The sequence below is a fragment of the Genypterus blacodes genome, unplaced genomic scaffold (assembly GCF_046128005.1).
Source record: "Genypterus blacodes isolate CSIRO-AG114 ecotype Tasmania unplaced genomic scaffold, CSIRO-AGI_Gbla_v1 ptg000012l_1, whole genome shotgun sequence".
Taxonomy (NCBI): domain Eukaryota; kingdom Metazoa; phylum Chordata; class Actinopteri; order Ophidiiformes; family Ophidiidae; genus Genypterus; species Genypterus blacodes.
The window spans coordinates 7011035-7033048 of record NW_027466826.1 but is presented as its reverse complement, the minus strand read 5'-3'; the positions used below and the strand labels follow the sequence as shown (position 1 = coordinate 7033048).

The 22014-nt window shown below is 41.6% G+C and overlaps 1 protein-coding gene across 3 annotated transcripts in view; it reads left to right on the top strand.

The window, feature by feature from the left end:
* Positions 1-423: 423 nt before the first annotated feature.
* The window catches only part of gbf1 (golgi brefeldin A resistant guanine nucleotide exchange factor 1), a 51966-nt gene continuing 30375 nt past the window's right edge, over positions 424-22014 (top strand). For 2 of the 3 annotated variants that reach the window (XM_076164021.1, XM_076164004.1), the window contains exons 1-3: positions 441-745; positions 2386-2489; positions 3060-3126. In XM_076164021.1, the coding sequence (XP_076020136.1) occupies positions 2394-2489; positions 3060-3126 (163 nt within the window). In that variant the 5' untranslated portion in view covers positions 441-745; positions 2386-2393. Of the gene's footprint in view, positions 746-2385; positions 2490-3059; positions 3127-22014 lie in introns of all 3 variants that reach the window. The other variant, XM_076164014.1, reaches the window with a different exon arrangement.

Genomic DNA, 22014 nt, shown 5'->3' with positions numbered 1-22014 from the left:
TCATACTTGAAACATTATTTTGGTAATAATAATAGTTAAAGAATTTGTAAAGCAACACTGTTTTATTATTCTGATATATTTATTATTGTATTTAGAGTGTGCCCCATGATCTAAATTAGAGATTACATCATTTAAATTCCCCTAAAGCTAAAATGAGATGTGATGTCTTGACGGGTGGCGCTGAGTTGAGACACATCCGTGCTTACGTCATCACGTCGGCTCAACCACCCCTTATTCTTCCGATTCCCTTTCATCCCGCCCCTTTTCCCGAGAAGAAAAGTGATTTTCTGCTGTTTTTAAAGTCAAACCATTTTAATAGAGTTTGGGAGAATCCCTGGAGTTACAAAAACAATTCACAGACACGTTCTTGTCTTTTAAAGAGTTACGAGAAGCGCAATATTGTTAGTTTAGGAAGCTGTCAATCCATATTCAGCATCATGTTCGGTTGAGACTGCAGAGGTTTTCCACGTCAGTGTGTTTACCAAGACCAGATTGACAGCTGCAGGAAGGTGTTGAGTTTATTCATTAATGTAACGTTTTTTAAAACACCGTATGAGTCAGCAGTGTTCCGAAACAGCGCCTTATTACGCAGTGGAATGTCCAGAATTCTTACTTCATCTGTTTGTCGAAAAGAACTGAACTTTTGGTCTTCACTCAGTGTTAGCAGGCTAGCTTGCTAGCTTATAGAGCTAGCCTAGCATTAGCTACAGGGGGACTCCATTTCTGAACTAGCAACCGTACACAGGTAATGTTTTGATTTCAGTTGAACAGCAACAGTGTTTTATATATTTGTCAACGAACGTGTCCTTTTGCCTAACCGTGGAGATGTAGAATAAATGGCTAGTTGTCTGAGAACATAAGCGCCGAAGGGAGAACAAGTCTTAGCTCAGGCCAGCCAGTGGAGCTAGGTTGGGTGTTAGCTTGTAGCTTTGTGGACTTTTAGCCGGTCATATTGTTCCTACAGTGAATGTTTAGTAAACACACGCATACATTCAGAGGTGTGAACTGGCATTCATTGTGTTTCCTGGCGTTGTCTCTCCGTTTCCCCAAAGGAATGTCAATGGAGCTACGTGATGGAGTGTCTGTTAGCATTACCTAATCTAATTAGCCAGTTAGCACTCTCTCTGCTGACCTGACAGCTAACTGGCTTGTTTTTGCCGTCTTCACTACGTTATCTTGCTTCTTTTTCGACACGCTTTATTGCGGGTTCACTCTGTGTTATGGTTCAGTGTGACATCATGGCACGAGTCTGAGCTTTAGTTGACTAATAGCGGATTTGTAGAGTAGATACAGGCAGAGATAAAGTAGCTACTGTGCGAGATCGATTAGGTGATCAGTACAGCACAACACGTCACCAGTCTGAATGTCCAGCCTGGGGAGGGTTCACTTACTTCACAACCTGCAGTGATTGACGCTCCTCCGTGCTTGCATCACTAAGAAAGGGAAAAGGAGAAGTCGAAATTAAACCAATGTTATCAGAGTTTAAAGGTATAATTAGAGGGTATATAACAGTGTAAGTAATGAGATGTGTTAAATTAGATCTTGTCTCACAAAAACGTGTTAAAACATCACATTATAAATTCAGTTCTTCCATAAAGTTTAGAAATCTGCTGCTGAGTCCCTTTAACTACTGAGCTATGGTTCTGTATAGTTTATGTTGGTCTAATATTGATTGTAGTGTGAGGTTTGTGCAAAATGATGTATGCACAGTTTGAAACACTCGAGAATACGGGGACAAGAGGACAACGTTATCAAATAAAAATGTATTGAAAACACTCTGAGGCCTCAAGTATTATGGGTGTCCAGGGCCAATCTCTGTGCTTCTTTCTCAGATGGCTGTCGGATCATCGCTCTTAGCCTCTGACTGTCATTCCTTTATCCTCTTATTGTTTTGAATCGGCTGCTTACCATGAATTTAAAAGAGTTTTTACCCTCTGCCACCTGCTCTTTATTCTCCTATATCTCCCTTTAAACTAAGAGTATTATCTTGCATGGCTTTTGGGACATGAGGAAAAAGGTTAATCCAACCATTTTGAGGTATACTGCTTCTCAAATATGAACAGTGTAGTGTATCCTTTTGATTCTGTTTGGTTAACCAAATTGGTACAAGGCATCGTCCGAGTAGAAACTTACCTGTGTCTTCGATTCTGTATTCATTTGGAGGCTGATATAGTTCCTTGTTTGACTTCAAGCTTGTTAACTTTATATACGTTTACTAACATTACTTGTGGCGTAGCAGGTTTGCTTATATGGATTGTTTTTCCATCAATCAGAAACAATTCCTGCTTGGTTTCCCATTGGTTCTGCACAGTTCTGGCATCCACAGTTTGTCATACATAAATGCTGGAGCTTATGCCAAAATTCCCTCTTCTGTTTTTATCCCAGGAAGCAGCATGGTGGACAAGAACATCTACATTGTCCAGGGTGAAATAAGTACTGTTGTGGGGGCCATCAAGAGGAACTCTAGATGGAATACACACACTACACTGGTAAGAGCTCTATATGAAATTACAATTCTGTTTACCGATTTCTCTGAGTTAAGGCAGGCTGTCCTAAAGCTGCGAACATTGTCAGACTTTGTCCAGTAATGTATGTGGTAGTACAACAACAGCAATGAAGACTGACATCGGTGACATCTTCACAGTAGTTGATGGCAGATGTTATATCATGAATGTGTCCCAGCTGTACGGACGCAGCCATCTGTGTGAAGATTTGATTTGATGATCATAAAGCGAGCCAAGTCACCTCTGTATGTGGCCTATCAGATGTCAGCATTCCCATCACAATTCATTTACTGCTTGCATTAGCCTGTGTCAGACAAACGGATCCTTTGTGGAAACGGCTCGTGTACAGGTGGCTCGTGTAGTTAATTATTTATTTTTATAACTCTAAGCAATAACTTTATAACCTGATAATGACCTCTGAGCCTCAGACGTGATTGAAGGCTGTAATAGTTTTCTGTTACTTAGTTATATAAAGTATTTCCGTTCATCGGGATGTTGTGTTGGAGATGCCACCCACATGCTCCCATCATTAATGTCGTAACGTTCTCTTTACAGGATGAAGAACAGGACCCATTACTCAACAGTTTTTCCCACCTTAAGGAGACACTCAATGGCATAAAAGGTGAGTGGAGTCATAGTGATATTGGCTGGATATTTGGTGATCAGGGGAACAACATAACATGGCAGCATATTCACTCTGCATACAGGAGTTCCCAAATATGAAGCAATTTATGGAACAGCCCATGTTGAAGCCATTCATTGGAAGAACTTTGCCACTCTGAAATCCTCCAAATTCTCCACTGCGTAGGGAAAATTTCTCTTAGGTATTTAAGCCTTTCAATTTTCAGTTTTATGAAATGATTTGAATAAACCTTGGAGAGTTTGAACTGTGAGTGGAGCACATTCAGCGTGTCTGAACAGTAAGGGAATATTTAAACAGGTGTGCTCAGTAGATGTCCACAGAGAAACCACTTGGCCTTTCACACTTGTCAATATTATCTCTCTGTGTCTTACTGTGTAAAAGACTTTGTCCGTCGGAACATTTTAAAATGTCCCAAGGTGTCCCCATGTTGCTGTGTGTTAATTATTTCCAGATAATATTATGAGAGCACCGCAAAGGTAGATGTCCTGTAAAGTCCTACATGTGTCTCTGAAAAAAGAAGTTTAAACATTCCAAGCTGTGTGCAGTTTGGTGGCCGGGGCACTGTAACATTTAGAGATTTAGCCAAAGTATTAAAGAAGAAGAGAAAGAAAACCAATCATAATAGAACAGAATAATAGAATACAATAATAAATCCTATTTTAACTTTGAATTAATGGGCAATTAATTAAATTAAATTACGTTAGTGAATACACTTTATTATTAACTAATATAATCCCACAAAAAGGTTACAGTTCTTTATTCAGTCACACACAGACAAATCACAACCTGTTGCAACCTCATAAAGGCAACTAAACATTAAATCAATGCTTATTGAACAGTAAACAAAGTAAGAAATGTGAGTGCAATGACTTATCATTAAATAGATTAAAGATGTCATTGAATTGGAGAAGTGAGGCTATTGGCTCAGTTAAAGATCAATACTGAAATCAATATTAATGTCAACATCCAATGCACTGCAAAAACAAATTGATCTCAATGTCATTTAGATTTATTGCCCATTGTTATTTTGCAATTTCAGATCACCATAAAATTAAAATGACATCAGTTATCTTGCACTGTGCAGAGTTGTTTAAACAGCAGCACCTGGATGTTATGACATGATGGTCCTTCAGCTGCAGACAGCCACACACAGGAGTGAGATTGTGTGTGTGAGTTCTATTTTTAACTTTATACGGATAGATTATGACTGCAGCATCACACAGAATACAAAACAGGCAAATTGAGTCAAAGTTTCAAAGACATTCTGTGTCTTTGTAGCTCTTTCCTTACTATTGCTAAAGTTAAATTGTCATGAATGGAAATGTTTTAAGTATTGAGTCTCACTAGAAGGACTTTGGCTTGGATTTGGATTTGTTTTTATAACTTATTAAATTGGCCCTCTTGTTTGTCATCTGATCAATCATTTCATGTAATTGACATTTATCTACAGCCTGATTTGATAATTCAGTATTTGTTTAGTATGTTGTGTTATAAAAACCCTACTTGCACAAAAATGTAAAACCCAGATTGAAGACAACCGTTTTGTTTTGGATTTGGAATAATTTTGCGTTCTATGATCTGTGCCTTCCCCATGACAGTTAGATGCAACTCTACAGTATAACGCTGCACTTGAGCTCATTCAAGGAGCGGTAAATGTTGCGCATCAAAAGAAGTGTCTGTCCCTATTTGTGCAAGGTGCAGAGTTAAGATTGAACATGGCCTTTCTCTACCGTAATCTCTCTATCACCATGTGTGATGATTGATCATTTGTGAGTCCAAGTGTGTGTAAATGGAGTGGTGCAAGCTGACAGCCCCCCTCTGGGAGAACCAGCTCGGCCGTGTAGAGAACCCTACATGTTATCATGCCTTTGCAATGAGAGCGCTGGCAGCTCCCACAGCCCCCCGGTTCCAGTTGTAGCAGCAATAAGCAGTGGGAAAGATGCAACACATGGAGCTGCTGGGCCTAAGCCCCCACCACTGCTGCCTTCCTCAAGGGAATGCCTCTGCCACAGTGAGATGGACAGGCGCTGCTGGCCTGGGCGGAATCCATTGGTTAACCCTCCTCTTTCCTCTCTCACTAACCCCTTCCCTCCAGCTCACAAATCACCAAAAGCCTATGTTCCTCCTTTATCCTCACCTACTTTGATTCCGTAACAATAACGGCATTATTGTATTCGACATGGACATCAAATTTGACATACGACAGTCAAATATAAAGTAGATTTTTTTTTCTGGACCCCCACTGAAAGCGTAGCATTTTTTGTGTATATTTTTTTGAATTTTTTAAGGATATTTGCATGAAGTAATGAGTCCATGTCAAGGATATTTGAAGCCCTTGTTGCATCCTTAAGCCCAAATCCCATATGCACTCAGCCTCTGAAATGTTACGTCCATGCCCTGATGAGAGACAAAATGGAGATCAAATAACCTCAGCGGAGTGGAATTCTGTGCTTGACAGACTGATCAATTTGTTTTGTTTTGCAGCAGCATAACAATCTAATAGATCACGCCGTCTCTGTGTCTCTTGTCTGCTGCACACTGAAACACACCGATATTTTGATGTGAGATCTTGCGGGTGGGCTGTGTTGTGCTGCTGCTTTGAGGCTTCACAGTGGCCCAGCTGTCTGCTTAATGAAAGCCCAGTAATTCCATTCACTCTGGTGCGTATCTCGACTCCCTCTAACAACAAAAGCCGAGCCACGAAGAAATATGAGTTAGTCCCTCAACATTTCTCAGCCCACCTCTGTCTTTCTTCTTTTTATTTATTTTCCTTGCTTTCTTTCATGTTTTATCTTTGTCAATCTGTCTTTATGTCTGCTCTCCCTCTTTCTCTATTGTTGAGGTTTTTCACTGTTCTGGCAGCCCTGTTCTGTTCTACCCAACGTGATTGACAGGACCATGTGCCATAGAGCTGGAGAGTAGTGCAGCTGGAAGTACATCATCTGCAATTCTAGTTGGGTAAATATAGCAGGGAGTCCTGTCAAGTAAAGAGATAAATTGTTCTGGGAAAGGAAGTGTTGTCTCCCTTTCTGAAAGGAAAAAGTTTCCTCCAACTCTTGGAAAATGGAAGGTTCTGTCTTGATTCCAGAACAATGAGAGCACAGTTGAAGAAGTTTGGCCAGGGAAAGAGCATGTGTCTTGTTGCTACAGCTCCACCTTTGCCAGCCACCTCAGCACATTAGACCCAATAAGCACAACCTTTGTTTCTTATTAAAAAATGGGATGTTTTGGATTTGGCCTAAAGCCTAATGCACCGTCCCTAAGCTTATTAGACCCATATAATCGAGTGCTTTGCTACAGCTTTGTGACCAGCATCTGCGTTTGCAAAGAAATAGTACATAATCCCTAGCTCAAGAAGGTTCTCTGGCTTAAAACCCAAAGATCGTGTTAAATATACAGTTTCTTTAGTTTCTTTTTATTTATGCAAGGCAGGACGTTTTTCTTTTTTTTTTTGTTATTGTTTAGATGGAATGGAATACAGTGCAGTGTGATGTTTGGCAAAAAGTGGGATTAGAACACACGCTGCAAGATTATACAGCAAAGCAAATCAGTTTAACAGGACAGTACAGTAGTTTTCATAGCTTCTTTTTTTATCATCTGTGAAATATTCTGTCCTTCACATTCTTTCGAAATCACAAGTTACACATTATGCACATTATTATCACGCTATGATATTAGTTCTTCCGTGTTGTGAACGTCTGATAAATGCAGCTTCACGATTACAGGATTAGCTTTAAAGTTAATCTTAGAGTTAAATCTAATCGAACTAATAGTGACAGATTTATTGTAAGATGTTTTTTTGTTGCCACCTGTGGTTATAAACTGGCAACAATGGAAATTCTTAGTTCTTGTCTGGGGATTGTAATACCATAAGCATTGGTTTGATCTGAGGATTGAGCCTTTGTCTGTCCTACGACATTGGCAGGAGGTGTGTCATCAAACAGACAAATCTTAGTCTGTTGTTGAATTATTCTGTGGATTTGTTATTTTGCCAGACTATTCCTCAGAGAGTATGAGCGTGGCCGTGTATTTTCTCACCTTTTTCACTTCTCCTTTCTTTTTTTATACGGAAGTCACTGAGCCTCAGCTTCACAAATCTTCAATTCTTTTCCTCCTCTATCCTCTCCCATCAACCCCCTCTCCTGTAGCGAAGGTCAGATTTTTGACAAGTCTGCAGAGGAAGCAGTCTGCCCTAAATCCCTTCATTTTTATTCATACAAATACAGGTTTAGAGATTCTATAGCAACCCCCAGATACAAAGCCAGAGTGGCCTTTTGACTGACAGCTTTCTTCTTTTTTATCCAAACACTAACGAAATTCACAAGCACACCTCTAATTGACTCGAATCACCAGCAAGGCGCCAGAGGTAGATATCAGGGGGGTATGGCTGCGGATTTGCAGAATGAACATTGAGGAGGATGATTTGATTAGTCTCCAACTGACCTTTCCAATAATAATCTCGCTCTCCCCTAAGGAAAGAACAAAGCAGAGGTGATTTTGCAAGTAATTGTGAAAATTAGGCATGATTCAAATAAATACTTCTAATCATGCTGTGTGAGGCTCTAACCTGTTATGCACATTGTATGCGGTTATTTCATCTGGTGGAATAAAATGAAGTTGAAGTTAGCCCAAATATCAGTGGCACGTGTCACTTTAGTTTTGAAAATGGTCTCTTGTTTTCACGTAGACTAATCCACACACTACTGACAACCTTGCTAATTCATCACATTTTGCTGTCATGTCAGTCATCAGGAACACACACACACACACACACACACACACACGCACACACGCACACACGCACACACGCACACACGCACACACGCACACACGCAGGCAGGCACTGTCCCTCTCGGTCGCCTTTCAAGGTCAAGAGCATGTGTGTGTGTTGTTTCGGGCCCCAGCTGTGGTCAGGCAGGCGCTGTCGGGCCTCCCGGGGTCGCAGCCTGAGCACTTGGAAACTGGCTGTGGCCTTTACCCCCCCCAACCCCCCACCCCTGACACACACACACCCCCCCCACCCCCAAAACACCAAACCAAAGCCCCCTTCTCCTCTGCCATTTGATCTTCACACACATATATCACTCCCAATTGAACCAGCAGAAGGCAGCTGAGGAATAGGACCCGTAATTCATGTCACTCAGTCACTTATGCAAATATGTTTACTCATGAAGGCACTCGGCCCATGGAGAATCTGCCTCATGTCAATTCTTTGCGTGTCTGCTGCGTGGCCCCAGTATCCTGTAGCTTTAGACGTAAGAGCACAGGTTACATTCTCAGTCTCGCTGTGTGTTATTTTTATGATGTGGTCGAAAGACAATAAATTTAGTGGCCGGAGTTGTCACCTCAATCATTGCCTTGACAGGGTTGACGTTGGATGTGTACTCTACAAAAATAAACAGAGATTAGATTTTAATTTATTGCCAGTTCATATTCTAAAATTTGGCATGCACTCTTACTCCATTTTACAATACACACGTTACAGCAACACACAACAGGGATTTGCCATGTGTTTTGTTTCATTATAGCAGCCTAGTCCCTGAAGAAAGTTTTGGTAAAGTGTTTGGCTGTCCAGTAAAGTTAGCAACGTTGCTTTTGTAAGAGGTCATGGTGGGTGTTTCTTTCATTAGATAAGCATCATGAACTGCTCTACACTCAAACTCTAGCTTATATCCTCTGCAGGGTTGATACAAGTGAACAAATGAAGGAATTGCTGAATATGGGCATCAGTGTACACTGCAGTTTGCCCTGAATTCATTTGTTATGCTCAACCTTCCAACCATGTAGGACTACTGGCTGAAAAATAATAACATCTGTCTCTTCAACTCATGAAGTCATGAAGGACGTCCGGTGTTTCCTGTAGTTGTTTCAAATTACATAACGGTGACCAATTCTTTGAGATGGAGACATGTTTGCTTCTCACTACAGTCATTAGGTAAGCGAGAGTAACATATTTAAGTGACACCCAATCCCAGATTAGATGATCAAATTGATGATGATCAAACTGATAATGTGTCTCTTAACTGTTGAAAGACTTAAAACTAAATATTTTATAGTTTTATTATTACACCATTTAAATGTATACACTTGCAACTCATCAGCTAACTAATTGGTCACACCTGGGGGTTTGTATTGGTGTACCAAAGATAGTCCATTGTCGTTTTACATCTGTTAAAGCGTTTTTAGTGATAATTCAAAATGTATCCTAACATTTTAAGTCAGGTAACTCCTGTCTCTTAGGTTCTCAGCGTACAATCAAACCATGAGATTACAGTGAATTTTTGGCAATAGTTGTACTGGTATAGTAGACTAGTGATTGATGGTTGATGTGAGGCGCCATGGATTATGCAGGTATTATACAGTGACAAGCCTTGGGCCCACCAGTTGTAAAACTTCCCCATCAAAAGGAGTGTGATTAATCGTAGGACCCCCCCCTCTCCAGACAGGCTGCCACCTAGTGCTGGTTAGTAGCTGTAAATCTAGCCAGTTAACAGTGTCCTAACCGGGGACTGACAGGCAGGGCTTAGACCTGGTGTGAAGAGGGGATGCAACTGTTGTCCTGTTTCAGAGGCTCTCAACAATGTGCTGAGTGGATGGAGAGTCCCAGCAGAGGGTCATTAATCATGCTAGCTAGGGTGTCTGTTGGGTGAGGGGTGGGAGTGAAGAGTTCTGGCACAGGCATGGAGGGAGGTGAGGGAAGAGAGGGTTGAGGGTGCCATGGAGGATCTGGATGTGCTGACAGGAACAGTGGGCAAGATGTGAGCAAAACAAACTAGCCCCAAGGAGCCCCAAAAGCAAGCAGGAGGAGTGCAGGCTTGGTTTGGCTGGCGGTGTGTTCCTCTTGCACGAAAAACCTGCTGCACGTATTGTTCTCTTTCAACAAAGTTCTGTCTTTCTTTGAATTTGATTCCTTTGCTATGGATTGAATAGAACACATGCAGACTACCACATACACCTTTGAACCATGCCATGCTAATGTATGTTATCTATTGGAAGTAGAAGTGGCTGTAATATACATAACGTGCTGCTCACATAGAGTGATTCACTCTGTTGGTGCCCATTAGGACAATGTTTCAAACCACAAGCAGACAAAATAATGCAATACATTTTTCCACCTCGACCCACAGGATCAGACTGGATCAGTTAGGGTCTACCCTACCGCGTCTTGTCAACTGTGACTCAATACTAAGGATTTAGTGTTTTCCTGTGTGCAACCTGGATCATATTTTAATGTTCTGTTAAGCGTATTCTTATGAGGTGGTAATTGGGGTTCAGCATGAGACAAATACCCCCACCCTCTCCTTTGTACATCTTCCAAGGTAATGAGCTTTGAGTTCAGTGTTGCTTTAATTACTCCACACTGAGCTCAGAGCAATAATAAAAGAGGGGGTATTAAGGAAGGGTTTGGGACGTTTCAACACCTCTGACTCCACCGCAGGCTCCCGACTGGAGGTCTGCTCTAAAAACAGACCTGTGGGTGACTCGTGGTGACACTTTGATTGGCCAAACAGCATTTTCAAGATTGACAATACAAGCTGGTATTGACAATTTCTGGAGGTGCCAAGTCTAAGCTTTCACTGTGAAAACAACCGTGCTAACTTTAGGGCCCAAGCATGGCAGAGACTTCCTGATTTCTGTTTGCATGACTTGCAGTGTGCGGCTCTGAATACTTGTGAATTGCTGACTAGATCCTTTCATTTTAAATTCACCTTACTTTGTGATTGGATTGCTGTAGTTCCTGAACAGTGTCCTTTCAAATGCTTAGATTGTTAGATATTATACATTTGTAATGATCTCAAGGTTATCACACAAGGTTATGACCGGCAACTTGTATGAAGACCGCTCATGTTCCATACGTTGTTGGTGGCTGGTACTCCTCAAGAGAGAAATAAGACCTAGTTCGAAAATTGTTCGATTTTCTATCCTCTATTTCCACTGTATTTAACAACACCGCACTGTTGTGTCTCCCTAACACTTGTGACATGTTGTAAGTTATTTTTATGAGACCCTGTCAAAAACAGTTTATTGTTGGAAAACAACCCTACATAAATAAGGCTAAGCATGCTAATGCCTTAGAATTGTATTTTGGCATTAGCTGATCCTGTCTGGGAGTTGGGTTATGTGTACAGTGCACAAGTCCCCATTCCTCCTTAATGGCTTGGACATCATTCTAATGTCTTCGGCGTCGCAATGCCAAAGGTTGTAAAACGTGTTTGTGGGAGCACAGACTAAAATAGCGTCTTTAAATACACCACACCTTTGACATAGTCCTGTAATTCCATATTGACAGTTATATAGGGTAATGTGCTGTGACGTAGGTTTCACACTACTGTTTATCATTACCACAAACATACATTGTTGTGTTGTTGAATGGATCAACAACTACAATCAAAAGTTGGGGTGAAAGAAAGGCTGCAACTCGCAATCTCCTTTCTCTCCTTAGTAAGAAGTGAAGTTGCTGAAATCTAACTGCAAAGTCCACTAGCTGAGGAAGCAGCCCCTCTATACAGGCAATGTCTGTGTGAGTGTGTGTGATGTTTGATGTGTGTAAGGGGCTTGGAGGTAGAGGGGCTGTTGTCCTAGAAAATAAGGGCCGATATTAGTATTGCAGAGATGTACCGTCTTGCTGCCTTGCTTGTGTGACGCTCACATCCTTAAGCCTTGGGTGTCTCAGTGTGAATCCCACACTGCCTTGATGGACTGGGTTAATAAACCTCTCGGCAGCCATCCCTCCTACACACATACATGCAGACAAACTCGGCACACACATGAGGCCTCTGAAACACACAGCTGCTTGTTATTTCATGCCCCATAAGGGTGCTGTGACCACGGACCTTCTAATACACATATCCAATTAGCTAAGCATTGCATTGCACATTTCAAACTGGGATTCTCACACGGTAGATACAGTACATGCTTACATGCACTCCACATGGGATTTATTTTCTTGTTAGACCCTCATCACAAAACATTTCATTTTGTCTTGTTTATCTTAAGACATACTTGCATAGCATAGTTAGTCGAACCATTTTGTAGTGTTTTTTTTACACTGAGGGAAGCCAGCATGAGGTAACTATCTGCTTGTGTTGGAATGGAGCCGAGGGTGTATTGTTGCTGGGAAACATACCGAAAAGTACGGTGCCATCATGCTGCCTTTGTGGTTATTGTGTTGTCCCCTCAGAAATATTAGTTTATGGTCACTGTCTTGTGTTATAGCAGTGGCCGCATTCCTCCCATCGTCCCCTTACTAAATAAACAAAATTGGGGAATACACTTAACTGCAGTATGATAAAATCTAGAGTCAACTGTTATGAGGCGAGTGACTTTGGTGGTGTGGTGGCGCTGGGCTTCTCCGCTGAACATATATCAAGGCCGATAGCGAAATCTCTGGACAAACTTTGGAGAACATTCATACAGTTGTCATCCCCGTCCCTGTTTGAGCATGGAAGAGGACACTGGCAAAAGGCACTGGTCTCTAAGTGGGCTCCCGTAATTAAAAAAAGATGTCCTATTTCTGGGCTGCAGCTGGGGGGTTCTGAAAGGAGCGTGTGCTGTAAAGGTGACATGGGTCAAAACTTTCTTGTTGAGGGATGATGGGGGGCAGGGTGGGAATGATGGCTGGGTAGAGGAGGACAGGCGTGCAGGAGGGGGGCGAGGGGCGGGGTTATGATTAAACAACTGTCCGCATTTCATAGCAGAAATATTGAATCAAAAAGAGGTGACACATGCGGCAGGAGTGCTTTAAACCTGTTGACGCACCCTTTCTTAAATAGAGCAGGATCACCGCCGCTGATAACAAATTTTGACAAAAGCTGCCCTGCTGACAGGGGAGGGAGCCGAGCGGGCCGGTGTGGCCCAGTGCAGCTGACGAGGGGACATGCTAACAACCGGGGACAACAAGAAGGTGTTGATTAGTCTGAAAGGAAAATAGACCTGCCGATATATATACAACCATGTTCACTCCCTGCTCCCTGGCATTTTTTTCTTTCATGGGCTTGGACACCCATATTCTTGTTGATGTGTCTTACATGGACTTGTTAATGTGGGATACTGAGAATTAGGGCTGAGGAATTACTAAATGCCACCAAAAAGGCTCAGAGAAGGGTGAAGGTTTAGAATGGTAGATTTAATGTTATTGAATACAATATTTTCAATTTTAATGTTAAACTTGCCGTGCCAGCTATATATCTGACATACTGTGTACAGCGAAAGTGCAAATGGATTAATTTGTCCCTGCACGGCTCAAATATATCTCAAAGATTCCCTTAGAAGTAGTGATCATTTTAAGAAAGCACTTGGAAATATTCATCCCTAGATTTGTCGATTGTAGTGTATAATCCCTTTGAGGGTAGCACACGACCCTCAAATCTGTCTCCTCCCAGTCTGACGAGCGCCTGTGGGCACGAGGCGGCAGGAGCCATCTCAGCTATGCAGATATGTCTATGTTGGTTTTAAACAGTAAAAATTCCTGCTAAACTGGCAGGAGCTAAGCAGGTTATGAGTGGTGAAATGTGACTAAATTTATGACTTAGGAAGACTGAAGTGCTGCAGTGGGGCGTCTTTTTGGTGGTTTGGGTGACAGGGTACACATGGGGTGGTGTGTGTGATGTCGTGGTGGCAGGGGGGTCAGACACAGAGGTCAAGGGAGATGAACTTGTGAACCAGTGAGTAACACTGTTACTGTTGAGTCAAGTATAGGTCATACTAAGCCAGGGCTTAGAGCACAAATTCCTCTAAACTCAACACCACAGATGTATTGGTCTGGTCTATACATGTGTGCTAAGAAAACACGGTACAGACATTTACCTTTTGTAACTAGGTGGACGGTACTGTGTTGATACTCAGCGATAACACTTTAATCAAGTTTTTCAGTTGGACAATTCTGATGCTCGATTCATTAAAAAAATCCATCCTTTTTTTGTGTAGCGGGGTCCTCCTGTCCAGCAGATGTTGTGTCGTCCTGGACAGTGAGGCATGGAAAAACCTGCTTAAATAACTTGATCCACAATCCAGTGGGCTATCTTAAAGCTTTAGAAAGAGCCAGAGACAGTAACTTATGCTGCTGCAAACTGAGCGCCGCAAACTTGTTGGAGCGTTTTCACGTTTGTGTTTTGGCCGCATGTTGAGTTTGGCCTCATGCGCTGCTGTAAAACTCCCTGCTGTTGCACACTTGGTTGGTTGAAACAGAAGCTGACATAACAGAGGCCACTTTATGCTGCGACTCCAGTGATGTCCGAGTAATCCCAGGAGGGTGGTGATTAAATATTGACACAAATTCCCAATCTGTTGTCGTTGGTCTGCTTTTGTCAGCAGTAGTATCGGAGCTTGAGACCACAGTACTCTTCATCCAACTTCATCCAAACTTGATCTGACGACATCATCACACCTTTTCAGCTTACCAGAGGGCAGGGTTTGTGTGTATGTGTGCATAAATGTAGTACACAGAAATTGTGTTTTATCCCTTTCTTTTTTGCAATCATGATTGTAAACTGTGTACAAGGTAAACAGGATAAACAACTCTCAAGTTTTGTTCGCAGAAGTGAAGCAACAGAAAAAGCCCTTGACGTAGAGATTTAAACACTATCCACTTTCACACCTCGCTACACTCGGCCAACCGCTGTGTGAAGCCGTTCGGCCACCTGATCTAAATATGGACAGGCACTGTGGATGAAGCATGTTGAGGCCTTTATTCCTATATCATTTCTCAATGAGACTATAATCATATAAACTGAATATAATTTACACCATAATATAGATCTGTAGAGGCACTAGTCCACTAGATTCAGACATAATGTTGTGTAAACATCACCAGAAGCAAGTAAAGAAAATACCTAGAATTTAAATGTTGTCTCTTTTATTACCTTAAATTTAGACTTGTGTCATAATTCTCAAATCTTTGCCACTTATTCTTCCTTTCTAAAGGTTTCACTTGGTTAGGTAAAGGTGTGTAAAAGTGTGTATACTTTGTATTATCCTATACCACTCTGTTCGTGTTTACAGAGATGTTCTGTTTGAACAAAACGGAGCGTATCTTTCACTTACACACACCCATGCCATTTTCTTTAAAGGTGACAAAAGGGATAAGCAATTGTTTTTCTGTTTATCAGAGGTGACATGACCAGTGGCGCAAGGGGGCGAGGAGGCCCTGTGTTGCCATAGCTAAATATACATCCCTGACAGCTCCATAATAGGTTCCAGGAAGTTCAGTCGAAAATAAAAACAAAGCAACATTTCTAGCTGATTGGCTTTGAAAGGCCGTTTTTCCTTGCTGAATGGGAAAAATGTGGACTTCAGCATTCCATGGCCGTGATGCCAGTCGGATTGGATAGACGCAGCCTTGCGTGTGCAGAATGAGCTGGGTGTGATGGAGACACATTGCACTGCAGAAACCAACTTTATGGGGAAAGAATCTGTGCACACGTTTGAGCAAACAGCAAACCACAGAATGAGGATTATAAAGAGAACTAAGAACTTCTATCAATCTCTTTTATACTTTCTTTTTTTATCCTGCAAGTGGGTGATGATGTTGCAGTGCTTTTGTAGACTGCCTGATGTAGACTTCTTTTCAATCCGTTTGCATGTTGACACTGGCACCTTTTCACCTTTTTGTAGTGTATGACATTGAAGAGTGTGAGGCCCACGATTTTGTGGTTTGGAGCTAATCCTTGTAAAGCCTGTAGCATAAGCAAAGTTCTCTGAGGGTTGGAGTCAGTGATCTACTTGATATATGACCAAATAAATTTATACGCCTACTTTTCTCATGCAGTTTGTTTTAGGAATCATTTAATGTGGAAGTTCATAAAAACGTTTAAGAATACTAAATCCTATGATTCATGCTGTAATTTCTACAGATAAATGAGACACAGCGATGTTGCAGAGAGAAGTTAAATCTGACGAGTGCAGGCACCGAAATGCTTGCTTGTACCATGAACACTTTTGCCGTTCGACATTCTTTTGAGAGAGCAGACCACAGGAATGTGTTTACAAACACCTAGGCCTGTATCACTATCGGGACAAAATTTTGTCATGAATTCATAAAGATAATGCACTCCCTGGACCTCATCCCATTTGCTCAGCTGTCCAACATTACCCCACAGTATCTTTGGAGGAGCCACTTACCACAGCGTGGTTTAGAATTACTGCACTCCTGGCAAACAGCCTCAGTATTAGCCTCCAACGCCCCTTTAGTAAATTATGTTTGTATTTCTTTTTTTCCCCTCTTTTTGCCTCTCAAGTTTGGTTAAATTATGTGCTGAGAGATGTTTTATGACAAACAGCAAGCCCAAGGGAAGTGCACTTTATACATCACTGGAAGTGAGCTGCCATGTGAACGGCAGTGAAGTGGTTCATTTTTTCTCCTCTTCAACCACTCAGCCTCCTCCTTGAGTTGACATGCTAAGAAAAAGGAGGAAACTTGGGTGTTCAGGAAGCAGAGAGCTGCAGTATTGGAAAGCTTTTTTAAAGAGTCACTCGTCTGCATTTCCAAATTGTAAAGATATGAAGTATGATCAAGCTTAAACCATATTAAAGAAAGAAAATGTTGACACTCCAAACAAAACAATACGTTTCCCTTTTGTTGTTGACACCTTCATATATGGATAAAGAAGTGTATCACATTGCACCGTCGTGACTACAGGACTTGAGACCAGAGGCTCCCTCTGGCCATGTGCTCTCAAATCCAGCCCTGTTGCCCCTGAGTTATAGTATGGCAGACATGTGGAACCACAGGGGAGTAATTTATGACAGTTGTCGCCTTGGTCTGCTAAGCCAGCCAGGGACATCTCCAGCCACTCTGAGCAGGGCAATTCAGAGCCCGATGGGGATAAACCTGATAGGCTTTAATGTTTCCCCACCACGGAGCCTGAGTGGCATCAGTGGTTAGAAATGTACCCTGTAAGCCTGTGTTGTTGAGTAGTCACATTGTGTTGCCATGGAGAGGGAACCTGTTGCATATGGAGAGCTTATGTGATAGTACCTCTGCTGCATGTGTGTCTTTTTTAGGGTAATATTATGTACATGAATTAGAAATTTTAATCAACATCCAACAGCAAAATGCACTCTTCCAGCATAAAGGCTGTAGACGGCCATCTTAAAAAAAATATGGGATACACATTGTCCTGATTAACGCAAAATCATATCAATTTGTGTCACAGATTAATAAACACAGCGTCAAAGATCTCTCTTGTGGTAGCTATGTTGCTCCGCTTTTGTCTGATAATCGCAAATGATTGATGCTACAGCCAATGGAATCATCACTCAGTCGTGTCCATGTTGTGAGCCCTCACCAGATAATGTTACACTCACCCAGTTGACAGTCAATAGCCGGCCTCCAATGTTTATTATGTGACGGCCAAGAAGCACAAGCCCAGAATTATTAAATATGTGCACAGGCAGGTGTACAGTAAATGGAGAGCAGAGCAGATGAAAGAGGTGAATGTTCTTTGAGGACTGTAACAGACATATGAGATCTTTTACCAAATCATGTTTACTGCCATGCACTGCACTTTGTTGGGCTACCAGCTGATTTGACCCAAATAGACCTTTAGATAGTTATGTTTTTGCCAGATCTTTTCTCTGGTAGCAATCCACGGGCACAAAACCACATTAATGCATTTTTGCTGTGTGAGGGATTTAACCTGACTTGCTACTGGTGCACACAGCGATCTGTTGTCCCCTCAAACCACACACCCCTTCAGCCCAGGGTAAACTGAAACAGCCAAGATTAGTATTAATCCCTCTTAATGCCAGGGCTCATAATATAGTCATTAGGTGACTTGAAACTAAGCCGTCCTACCTAACTGCTGCGATTTATTAAACACACACAGAGGATTTGCTGTCAATGCTGGGTTGGTATAAAGTGAGCATCACGTCTAAATACAGTGGTATCAGCCTATTAATACTGATGAGCTGCGCTTTGAATGGCTACATTCAAATGAGGGATTCACACACGGATGCAGGGATGATGTGAGATGACTGAGCTCTCCACTGGCTCCCGGTTCCCTCCATGTTGCATCCATCATTACTAAGCAAAACTGTCCCTGCGCCTCACTCATTTCAGTCAAGTCATGTTTCTTTCTATAGCCTACATTACATGCAGTGTCTCAATGTCTCATTTCTCGAAGCAGTGTTAGTTTTATCTGGGATTCTGAATGTAGTCTAACAGGAAGATCTCTTGTACTACTAGCTCTGTATGTCACGTAATTCAGCAGTGGTTTTTTGAGGGATTGTACTGTGGTGGCGTGCCAGAAATTCAGAACTCCTGAGTTGATTTCCTCAGACTGCTTCAGGCCTGCAAGGCAGTGGTGGGGGTATGATTTCATGACTTCAGCTCATTTTCTGTCATATATTCTTATTGCTACTGATGTATTCTCACAAGGTGTCATCGAGGAGCTTTTCCAAAATCGATGTAGTTTGAATTCAGTCATTTCTTTAATGTGATACAATTTTAGAAAAGGTCATGATGTAAAGGTAATTTAAGTTCAAACGGGCACAGCGGGCCTTTCTGGAACCCTGTGCCATTAACCTACTCCCACAGTGCAAAGATAGAGGTTATGAACACCACAATAAAAGCTAAACATATCTTGTGGTATCCCGAATAGAGCAGTGATACACTAGAATGATGGCAACGCCTCGTAGAATCAGTTTGCTTTGGGTACTATTTTTGCTTGCAACAGTCTGCATGTGTATCTTTCCAACAATCTCTCAGCTCCTTTCAGGGTCAAATGTCATAGAAAAACACTTTCTGAGAACGGTGAACTTATTTGAAACTAACCTTCTAACTTCATGTAGAGTAGCTTATCAATGTGTTTACCATGCAAAGCTAAGGTTTCCAGTCTATGAGTATATCTGAAATGAACTCTTATGCCTATGACGGCTATGATGCGTGATTCAATCAGTTAGGGGGAATCAATGCTACAATGTGATCCATTAGAAGTACTTATACTAAACTATACTATACTATATTCATTGTGGTTGTGCTGACTGTAGTACAACCATCTTTGATGCCATATTCAATTTAATATAGATATAAAACAATCTCTCTTGTTGGGGATTAGGTCTGAAAACACAGCTGCCTTATAAAAGTAGTGTTTCCTGTGAAGATACCTTATCCATTTGAGATCAGTCTGTCAAACAAAATCTCAGTTAGTCCATAGCAGCCAGCTGTAATTCCCAGCAGGCTGCAGTTGTAGTGTGAGCCTATGAGGTGGTGTGTGTGTGTGTGTGTGTGTGTGTGTGTGTGTGTGTGTGTGTGTGTGTGTGTGTGTGTGTGTGTGTGTGTGTGTGTGTGTGTGTGTGTGTGTGTGTGTGTGTGTGTGTGTGTGTGTGTGTGTGTGTGTGTGTGTGTGTGTGTGTGTGTGTGTGTGTGTGTGTGTGGTGTCTTGTGTGAACACAGGCCTGTACAGTGCGTGGTTTCTGGAATCTCTCCCCCTGGGAATGTCATTAGTGGAGAGCTGAAGGAGTGCAGCAGGTGAAACAAATAAGGATACCCCCACTCCCCCAATACACGAACACACTACAGCTTTGTCCCTCTGTTGGCTGATTTAGCTTGGGTTTTTTTTCTGTCTCTCTTTACTCATACAGCCCCGCTAAATTTATCTCATCAGCTCTTTCTTAAGGTTCTTATTTTCTCTCCTTCCATAGAGAAAATACGACTTTGGCTTGGAGAAAAAAAACACTCTCACGTTCGGTCTAGTTCATTGTCAGTGGGTTAGGTCTAGTTCATTGCCATTGATTCCATTTCTTTAACGTTATCACTGCAAAATAACAACAAAATTGGTATTATCTTAATTCATACATTTATATTTTCTCTGCCGTATTTTACGTCAACTGTTGCCAGTTTCCTTAAGTAGTTTCCAGTTGGCTTTTCCTGTCTTATCCTGCCTTCCATTACCTCTCTGTCTCCCAATCCCTCATTCTTTGCTTGTAGTTGTGGATGGAAGTAGTCATCATAAGGAGAGTGAGCCTGAGCACGTGTGTTGGTTTATCTTGCCGAATGGATGCCGAACACATCTGTGGCTTAACCCCTTACTGTACCCAACCTTGAGCCCTCCAAACCTCATTACCCCGCAGCCCCCCCGCCCCCACTTCCATCACCTTCCCGTTCCCATCTTCCCCTTTCTTTCCCCGCCCCACATCTTAACCAAGACATACGCTGACATTGGCAAGGGTACATGGTCAAAGTATAGAATGGAAATTCTGTGTGTTTGTTTTTCTGGAAATAGAGGTGATAATACAAGGCTGCTTCATCTGAAGGGCACCTCTCTGCGACTCTACAAGCAAACACTTATGCATTAAAATGAAATGGAATGATTTGGATTAGATGACTACATTTATGGCAAGGCATGCCATCTCGAGAAAAGTTTAATAAGCTTGAGGCTCCTCAAGGAGTGAAAATTCTCTTCAATTTAATCGGTAAAGATTAAATTCATGTTCAATACGCTCTTTTTGACCAGCGATTGCTACTCTTCCTGCAGTTAAAATGAAGCAAAGCTGTGCTCTCAAATTATGCTGTATTCTCTTCCCTGATCGTAAACCACACAGGCATGACTTGGCATTTCTTTCAAGATCGAGCTCCGTCTGCTCCGTCTGCGCCGTTAAAACGTTTAAAGTACTAAATTTCTCTACTCTACCCCATTCATGCACAAAGCTGAAGTGACTGATTTCACCTCTGCTTTACTTGAATTTTAATTCAGCATGATAAAACATCCGTTATTTATAAATACTGAGCGTAAAGTATGTCCATCCATCATAGTGGGGACAGGAGGCTGTGAAACACATTAAGTGAATGCTGGGGGCTCGCCAGCTCCCTGCCGGAATAATGTGGCCTCTGTGTAAACTATGCAGCATAGAAAATACATTTTATGTACAGGATAACAGGTGCAAAGCTGTGCAGTGACTGCCAGGCTCCAGTCCAGGCAAGGTTTAGTAATGAAGTCATGCTGTGTGAATGCACCTGCTTTATTTTACAAGATCTGCTTTTTTTAGGTGAAACATGGTTCGACCAAAAAGAACAGTCTTTGAACCAAGTGAGATTTATTCCCACAGAGCCCCGGGATCTATATTCTTCAGATGCTTCTTCCCTGACAAGAATCATGTTTCTAGCAAGAGGATTTGGTATGGGAGTGATCAGAACAAAACATATTATATACTATTATATACTATCACAACTATTAACATTATTAGATGGATGGAAAATACAGTATACTGTTTACTACCCAGCCTCTGCTATTGTTTGCTAGCTTTAGCTGTAATTCTGGTACCATGTGTAGGGAGGTGTTTATTGTGTTGACAAGAAAACTTTTGGCTTGAATCACACATTATTGTCTTAGTCATGACTTTGTGAGTGGACATTTTCTGATAGCTTGGTTCTTAAGTTGTGACATGCTGACATTTTTTAAAAATACGGAAACACAAATCATTTCATAAAGTGACATCCATTTCTATTGGCAGTAATCAACAGTGTTCTTCTGTCTTAAACCTACTGAATACAATGGTATTTACTCGACTTGCCATGTCAAATTTCTTTAGATGATAGTTGTATCTAAATTAACACTTGGGCTCACTCTTTCTTACTAGGTGGAGATTACTGCTCTATCCATTTGGAAGCTACAAGCATATGTGCTTCATGAGGACTTGATGATAAACGTAGAGATTGAGTTATACAATGGTATTTATATGCCATTGTATTTTCACCACCACTGTATTTTCTGTAATGAATTTTTTTATAAGCCATAATTGTCAACGATTGATTTGCATGTAGTAACTCTAGTTGCAAGTGTTTGAAAGGCCCTCCTTACTGAACAATACAGGGAGCAGCTATTGTGTATATTTATACAAATGCAAAGTATGTTCCATGTAGCCCTCTAG